This window comes from Pteropus alecto, unplaced genomic scaffold, assembly GCF_000325575.1.
Source record: "Pteropus alecto unplaced genomic scaffold, ASM32557v1 scaffold131, whole genome shotgun sequence".
In the NCBI taxonomy this organism is placed as follows: Eukaryota; Metazoa; Chordata; class Mammalia; order Chiroptera; family Pteropodidae; genus Pteropus; species Pteropus alecto.
Window position 1 is genome coordinate 17,168,056 of NW_006434709.1, and position 9,084 is coordinate 17,177,139.

Consider the following 9,084-nt stretch of genomic DNA (forward strand, 5'->3'; position numbering starts at 1 on the left):
AAACAATTCCCAATAACTAATAGGAACTTTTGTAGAAATACTTAAAAATAATTAATAGAAATGAAATAAAAGCACAGTTTTAGTCTTCTCAAATTGTTCAAATTTTGATGTGTGTATACACATAACTCACGCCACATATATACATATACATATATATCATATATGCAATCTGCAAATTATTTAAATTCATTATGCATAATTTACAGAGAATATGTTTTGAAAATTATAACATTTTTAGTCCATTACATCTGAAAAGTCATCTTTTTTTTGTAAGATGAGGGAGGAGGTTCAGAGAACAGAAAACATAATCCATACAGAAAAATGACCTACGGTCAGAGATGGGATAGAATCTTCTCTCTCCATATTTCCTATTTTTTTAAAATTCTTTCAAAAAAATTTTAAGTGTATTATGTAGAGGAAAAGAGTCACCCCTTCGCCTCCGCTAATCTATAAGTTAAACACCAGGATGTTTTCTCCCTATCTATGGTCAATTTCAGTGCCTAATAAGGCCATGAAGAAATTGATGCACCCTATAATCCATTCCTTATTCCCAAGGAAGAGCTTTTATACTCTTTATACTTTGGTAAGACTGAATGAGGGTTTTACAGTTGAATAAAAGTGAGCTAGCCAGTCCTTTATTTGTTATCATCCACTAGGTACTGAACTTTGACTCAAAACCAATCTAGATCATCTATAAAACATAAAAATATTTTCTTATTTTATTCTCCCAAATTTAGTCTTGGTGATCACTCGATCACTACCAATGGATGAATAATATACATGTATATTTTTGTAAACAAATAAACCTCCAACAGAAAAGGAATTAGTTCTGTTTTAGTTTGTAAAGATGTGACTAAAATCACACTTTTACGAGCAGGCAATTAGACCATTCGAAATGACTGTGTTATATTATTGTTCAATACTGTATTCATTATGCATGAGGCAATCTGATTGCTTAAATAATCCCAAATTTAGCTATCCTGATTCAGAGTCTAGAGTTATCCCTAAATACTCTGTATCAATATCTTAAAGTGATATCTTCTAATATTATAAGGTAGGGTCCTTACGATTTTATTTTCAATGTTGGATTTATGGTTTTTCACCTAACACATCAACATGGCCCTTTGTTTGGGCCTGCACTAACAAGATCTTATTAACAAAATTGATCTCTGAGAAAGAAAACGTGACAACCTCTTCCCCAAGTGCTTGAATTCACAGTCCCTAGTTTTTAGGGACCATGATGCACAGAGATGGCCACATTTAACAGCACTATACATTTCCTGAAGCAGTAGGTGCTATTCCATTAGGCACAGAAATAGATGGTAAATGATAATATAGGTCTCAAGCATTCAGTGAACTCAGTAATCACTTTGTGTTTCTATTCTCATTCTCTTTCCTACAGCCAACCCAACCCGAGCAGGCGGGAGAGAGCCATACCCAGGCTCAGCAGAAGTGATTCGGGAGTCCAGCAGCACCACGGGCATGGTGGTGGGGATTGTAGCTGCTGCTGCCCTGTGCATCCTCATCCTCCTCTATGCCATGTACAAGTACAGAAACCGGGATGAAGGCTCATACCATGTGGACGAGAGTCGAAACTACATCAGTAACTCAGCACAGTCCAATGGGGCCGTTGTAAAGGAAAAACAACCCAGCAGTGCGAAAAGCGCCAACAAAAATAAGAAAAACAAGGATAAAGAGTATTACGTCTGATCCCAAGATCTTAAAAAGACCCTTGTATAGAAATAGTCTTCATTTTATCTGAGACATAATATAAACTTATTTACTTTCCTTTTTACGAAGCACATACAAAAGAAGACAGGGAATGCAATCAGGAAGGAAAGACTGTTTTTAAAAAATAAAAACAAGTATCTCATGCTCTTGTTTCTCCAAAAAAGAAAAAAAAGAAAAAAAAAAAACAAAAAACAAAAAAACAGGGGCCAATAAATTCCCTAACATCCACAGTGTTTTCATTTACTCTGCCTGTCTTTATGTTGCTGGAACATTTCTAAAAGACAGTGATGACTGCACGCATTCATAAAGCAAAGGAGTATTACAACATCAAGGCACAACACAAAAACAACACAAAACACAACACACAAAAAAAAGAAGCTACCTATGATCCTGGATTTAGCCAAAGTGCTAGCGCTTTCCTGAGAAGTCAGTTAGTCCCATTGCCAGAGAAGACTATGTCATGTTGAGTGACTCGACCTGCAAACCTTTAAGAGTTTGCCACCTGGCGCTACTGGAGCAGTGGTTGGAACTTGCATTTGAAACAAAGTGCTGGCTTTTTTGAAGACTTGTGTAGGAACACATTCAAAAAGCCCCTTTCTGGTTGTGAGGTTAAAAAAAAAAAAAAAAAGTTATGGAGGCCTTATTTTCAACAATGTGAAATATAAGGCACATTTTCACACTAAAATTTCAAAACAAAAAATAAGAGGGCATAGATGCAATCACTGGGAAATTTTCATGCACGCTTAATATGTTATTACATATGTTTATATAAAATCCATCTCTGTGTGCTTTCTGGACTGTGGTAAGTGACGTTTTATAGCCTGTTGTATAGAAAATACAAAATATATCTGCTCTTCAGCCATTTTTGGTAAATTCAATGTTATAAGTGTTGCTAAGTATAGGGAGTTTTATGACATCAGAGCAACAATTAAACAATTATTTCAGGGTTTTTCTCTTTTTTTTGCCACCATTATAAATTGCCACAATTACTTTTTTAAATAAAATTATGATGTAGTGTTTATTCTAAGAAAGATATGTATGAATGTATATAAAAAGATTCAGCTACTTTTTTTTCTTACATGTACAGCCTTCATTCTGTTGCAATTAATTTTTAGTATTTGTATGAAAGATGTGAATTAGAAAGTAAAATATATACATATGTATCTTATAACCTTTTTTCTCCCCCAAATACTCACATTTCCCACATACATTCATTATTCACAATCACAAATACACACAAACATCCACACACACATACACACATGAATCCAGAGGAATCCATCAGATATGATGGAAGACCCAAACATACGTATAATAGCAAATATTTACTGACGAATTGAGAAGGAGGAAAGAGGATAGTTGTGCCAAGGTATTGATGACAAATAGGGTGATTTGCTTCATTGAGATCATGCTCCCAAGAAACTGAGAGGATTTTAGTCTCTAATGAAATGGAACCTTTTCTTATCAAATAGAATATCAATGGTATCTCACTGCATGAATATGAATCGTTATGTGGGGAGGTTAGAAAAGCAAAATTGGTTGATCTATACCTTAACCCTGGCTGCTGCAATTGAAAATTTCATTTCCAATAAAATATATATTTTTTCTTGGAACCTGATGTGCATGATAAACATTTTGGAAAGTAAACACTTTCTCAACTAAGAAAGTATTTTCAGTAATTTTTGACTCTGTATTACTCTCCTTTTAAAAAATCATTCTCTATCTGTTGATTATTGACTATTTTAACTTTTCTGGTTTTAGATATATATCATTAAACATAGTTTCAGTTTAACACATTAAGTAGTAGGAAAGTATAAATCATACACTTGTTTTTGCATATTGTTTCAATGATGTTTATAGCAATAAATTATCAGTATGAGAAGGTAATGCAAGGAAATGCATTATTAGATTAGAAGATGGTGCCTCAGTGAAAATTGGTCGCATTACTTTAACATCTCCTAAAATGATATTAGATTTCATAGAAGAGAATACCTTTACAATTAGCTTTAATCAGCAAAGGCAAAAAAAAAAAAAAAAGAAAGAAAGAAAATGTAGAACATCTTTTGTAATACTTTAGTTGATGAAAAAAGCCAACAAGTGGCCTGGATTTCAGACATACAACACCTTAGAATCATGTACAATTTATAGCAAATCACCACTATCTATGGTTGCCAAGTAATTGTTGTATATGAAAAGTCTTAAAGGCTTTTCATGACCCAGAAAGTAAAAGTATAAAACTAAAATTTTATATCCATTATTTGTAGTTAAGATTTTTTTTTAATTTGCTAGGTTAAAAAAAAATTATGTCTTTTTTTTCCCCCTCATTCAGTCTTACTCAGGGAAAGCCAGTGAAATAAGGAGGTAAATACAAAACCACTAATTTACATCTTGAGGTTTTAAAAAGAAACAGTTGCTTTTCCATTTGATCTACTGAATTTGAACTAGTTTCCATCTGGAAAGATTCTAAAATATGACAGAAAATAAATAATGGTATTTTTAAGCAGTATATCTATGAAGTGTGTTGTTGTTTGGGATTGATTTCAATATTTCTTTCCAACATAAATTTTAAAATTTCATGCAATGCTATATAATATTGTCAGTAAAAAATATTTCTAATGTTATTGGCCTACACAAAATCTAGCAATTTTTTTTTCTTCTTTCTTTGAAATGGAGAAAGAAAAGAGAGAAACATAAAATCCCAAGTATCTTCATACCAAAAGTATCAGGGTTCCACGCATAGTTTGCAGTTAATAGAGGATTTCACACTACCTGGCATAAATTTGATTACATCTCTAGATTGTAACTTTTTTGATCGAGTCTGCTTCTTTTTTATCCATGTAATGTGTTGCCTTTAAAAAAACAAAAACAAACATATTACAATAATGTGTGAGGTGGTCAATCCCTAAGACATCAAAGAAAGGCCACATGACCCTCCCCTTCTAGTGCTCTGTGTGACTGGGTATCTAAGGGTTTTATTTTGTTTTGTTTTGTTTTTCTGTTGCAAGGCCAATTTATCCATTATTGGAAATGCTAAGCAAGTGGAATTTACTGTTTTGTTAATAAAATATTTCTTAATATAACTGTGGATTTATTGATTTTAAAAAGTATATGTGGCACCATTTGGGGTTAATGACACAGAAGACTGCACTTGAAAGGAAAACTAGCCATTAGACAAGCAGGGGGAGAATACCAACTCTGTTTTTCCTCCATTTTAATATTCATTAAGCACTTCTATATTCGTACACTTAAAGATATAGCCACTGAAAATGTATGTTTGTTTACATCTATTCATCTTGCTATACGTGAAATTACAAACTCATAGAACTAGTTGAAAACAACATAAGGATAATGATTTCATAAATCTATAAAGAGCAATGTAATTCAAGTTAAGTAAATTTATGATTGAATTCTAACTCTATCACTAGCTCCGAGTTACCTAATTTCTCTGACTTCCTTTTCTCATTAGTAAATTAAGGGTAATAATACCAACCTCATAGGGTAATAAGGTGAAGAATAACTACTAATGTGCCTAGCACAATGGAAAGGAAAAAGTAGCTACTTGTATACTATTGTTTTTCATAATAATAAATTGGAGAAAACAGATTAAAAATGCTCAAGTTTAGCTCTTTGAAAAGTAAAAATACAAAAAAAAAAGTATGTAAAGAAATATAGCTGTTCATTTTCCATATAACTATATTTGTTTTTCTGCAAATGCAAAGTGACTTTTTGGAAATCAAATGACCCATCAGTTACTTTCTGTAAGTTTTAGCTCATTAGTTGGTAACTTTTATAACTCTGGCCTTTGAAAATAATCTCCTGACAGAAAAGCGCGAGTTTGGTCTTTTTCTCTTTCTCCACAGTAAAAGGTTTAAACATTAATGTTTAATCCATTTTGTGCCACATCATTCTAGACATGTTATTTCTTCTTTAATATCAATTTGAATGTTAATATTAACTTTAAATGTTAACAGGAACAACCCACATCTTACTGTCTATCTTAAAGTATATATAATTTAGCTTAGCTAAAAAATGTATGAAATTTCAAAGATGTTGACTGTATAAATTTTATCAGGAGTAAACAAACCAAGGATTCTTGCTTGTGGAGCATAGATCCCCCGAGCCCAATGACTGGCTTCAGGGGTTACTAACCTCTAACAATAGTTATAACATTTGGCAGATCCATGTGGGGGAGTATTTTCTTGGGGAGAGAGTGAACATTTTCACTTCTGTAAATGATTCAAAACCTGTACAGAAATCAAGCAAAAAATACCTGACCCAAAATTTTCAGTGATTTTTTGCTAGGTCATCCAAATTGTGTAAAATAAGTAGTGTCGTATGTAATACTTCAGTTTCAAAAACACAGTACAGCTTGTGTTTCCTGAATATTTATTTTTGTTAGATTGTGGGAGTGGGTGCAAATTTATTTCATGCTCATTTTGCATTTAGATAGATTTCAGCAAAAGTATAAGCATTTATTTTTCATGTGAGATACATCATGTTCATTAGAACATATCTAGTCTACCAAATATATTATTTATATGGAAATTTATATATGCCATCTAAACTTCCAAATGGCAGCTAAGAAATATATGAGGAATCTGAGAGCTGAGCTGAAAGGTTGGGACCAGAGAGCAACCTCATAGGATGATCTTTAAAAAAATCACCGTTGCAAGCACAGATAAAACTTTTGCCATGGGGTAAAAGTTAAATTCTACTTTTTGGATTTGACTTATGTATTGAAAAATGTAAAAAATTAAGATTTTCTGAAATTAAGAATAAAATGAAGAAGAAAAAACCATCTAGGCACAGAACTAACCCTCCTTAGGGGAATGAAATAGGTTGTCAAGTGATTATACAATTTCACATTAACAATTTAACCACTGTGGATGGTAATTAATACTAACATTAATATTTATTAAATACTTCCTTCTTTGAACCTAGCAGCCCATACGAGAAACATGAGGTACATAGTCTATAAATTTCCCAAAGTAAATATCAGCAAATAAACAATAATTATAATATGGGCTAAAGGATTCTATTAGGTTGGTATTTCTCACTATCTTTCACCTGGTTCCTGTAGAATACCCTAAAAGGCTTATGAGATAATTCACACACACACACACACACACACACACACACACACGCACACGCACACGCACACGCACGCACACAAAGATAAAATCTAAACCGAATGAATTTGACTCGAACAAAGTGAACAATCAAAAAACTAAGTAGGAAAGGTTCTTAATTTTTTAAGGCAAAATTCTTAAAACTGTTATTTTGTATTGCTATTATGGTATAAAATATTCTGTATTCTGGACCTTTCAATATACCCGACTTAAGCACAAGATACCTTTAAATAGCATATCCTATTTAAAATTGTATTATCTCTACAAAACTTAATTCACAAAAAATATTAAATACACAGTTCTAAAAAATGTATAGCTATTTTCTCAATAATACTTCACATTTTCAGAACTCATTACAGCTTAATGTATTGGAAACTGATTTCATTTTAACATATTTGATATTTATTTTTAAAATATTAAAAGTTATGAGGGAAATTATTATTTGTCACCCATTTCATAGACACAGAATTGGGGCTCTGAGGGGTATATTTGCCCAAAATCAGTCAGCTACTAAAGGGCAGAGTTAGTCCCATGGCCCAAGACCTCTTTTAGATTTACATGTCTTTCCATTCTATCACAATAACTAAGATTTTAAAATTTTAGGAGTCTCTTTAGTAAGAACTTTTTTTCTTTTGTCAATTGATATACAATAATTCAAAATCGTTTGTAATTTTTTTTCCCTCATCTTGGGATTTTGTTTGATTCTAGAGAGACTACTATGAAAGACTTGATTCAATTCCATAATTGGATTAGAACTATCTGTGCTAGATCAGATATATAGATCTCTTCTCATTTTGAACAACATACTGTTTATTTATTATACTTTATTTCTGAATCATTCATGCATTTCTTTTCATCAATCTTCATTTATCTCAAAATGTTACTGAGTTCAAATATGTCAGTACCTAAAATGCCACCCAGCATAGTAAAATATCCAAGTTTTTTAAAAAGTAAAAAGAATTCATGAAACTAATATTCAATGGAATCAATATTTCATACTTATATATTTTTTCTTTATAATGTCAATGTTTCCAGGTGTTTGTGATTTCCCTGGTACTGTAATACCTGTGCATTTTGATAAATACGTGGTCTATGGTCCTTGAACCCTGAGCAGTATGCTTAACATACTTAAAATGTTAAGCATATAAGATGCTAGAAACAGCTTTCTAGTATTCCTGCTTTTATTCAAAGTGTCTCTAATATTCCTACATATGAAATCACTTGCTCTCCCAATTTTTATGGGTAATGAATGTGATGGAGATCGGGAAGATTTTATCACCTTTTACTATAAGGAAAACATGGTAAAAGATGTTGAGCAATACAACACAAGTTATAAGAAATGTTAGGGAATCTTATTTCAATCGTCTTCTCCTGACTCAGTGAAAATGTATAACTCTGCATGCTGCTACTCTTTCAAAAGCAAAAGATTTTTCCATGTCTTTCACATAATCTAACGAAATGAATGTGTGTCTAATTATGGAAACCACCAGTTTGAAACCATGATATTATTGGGCATTCATGATGATTCCAACTTATGGTTTTAGAGCTTTCCATCTTTGGGAAGTGGCATTTCCAGGTTGTCAGAGAATTAGAGTTTCTGTATTCTACATGAGAATTAGTATACCCAATTCTTATATTAATCACTTGGCTTTCAATTGTGACAGAACTGACAGAATGAGAACCTCGAGCTATTAGCTAGATTTCAGATGAACTCTTCTCTGTATCACCTATAGTGGAAGTCACAGTTATCTATGAATTCATACTCAATATATTAACTTTTCCAGCTTTCTCAAGCCCCACAAGAATCATCTTTTCTCTACATGCCCACAATATTCCAACCAAATTATTATTTTAAGATACCTATAAAAAATTATGACTGTCAGGAATGTTGGACACTGAGCTCACTTCATTCCAAGAACCTATCAATTGTACACCTACATTTGAGCAATTCTGCTTCAGAGATCATTTAGAGCAATTCCTCCTGAGAAACAACTGTGAGCCAATTGAACAATTGTACAACAAGCAAGAGAGACTGCATAATGTTGGGGAACCACGAGAGCTCTTGGAGAGCTGAGGGAACAGCCCAGAGCCTAGGAACCAATGAGTGCCATTGTTTATGTTATTCCTGCATGTAAATACAGGCAGAAGCTCCATCCAGGTTCTCTGGCCCACCTGCAGGGCACTGTAGCATATCCCCAGCCAACCTCTCCTGGAGCTAGACTCA

At 32.7% G+C, this 9,084-nt stretch overlaps 1 protein-coding gene across 22 annotated transcripts in view; it reads left to right on the forward strand.

The window, feature by feature from the left end:
* The window catches only part of NRXN1 (neurexin 1), a 1,011,597-nt gene extending 1,006,444 nt beyond the window's left edge, over positions 1-5,153 (forward strand). For 19 of the 22 annotated variants that reach the window (XM_025045123.1, XM_025045125.1, XM_015587507.2 and 16 more), the window contains one exon: positions 1,403-5,153. In XM_025045123.1, coding sequence (XP_024900891.1) covers positions 1,403-1,710 — 308 coding nt within the window. In that variant the 3' untranslated portion in view covers positions 1,711-5,153. The remainder of the gene's footprint in view (positions 1-1,402) is intronic. The other 3 variants (XM_025045130.1, XM_015587509.1, XM_025045141.1) reach the window with 2 other exon arrangements.
* Positions 5,154-9,084: the final 3,931 nt, after the last annotated feature.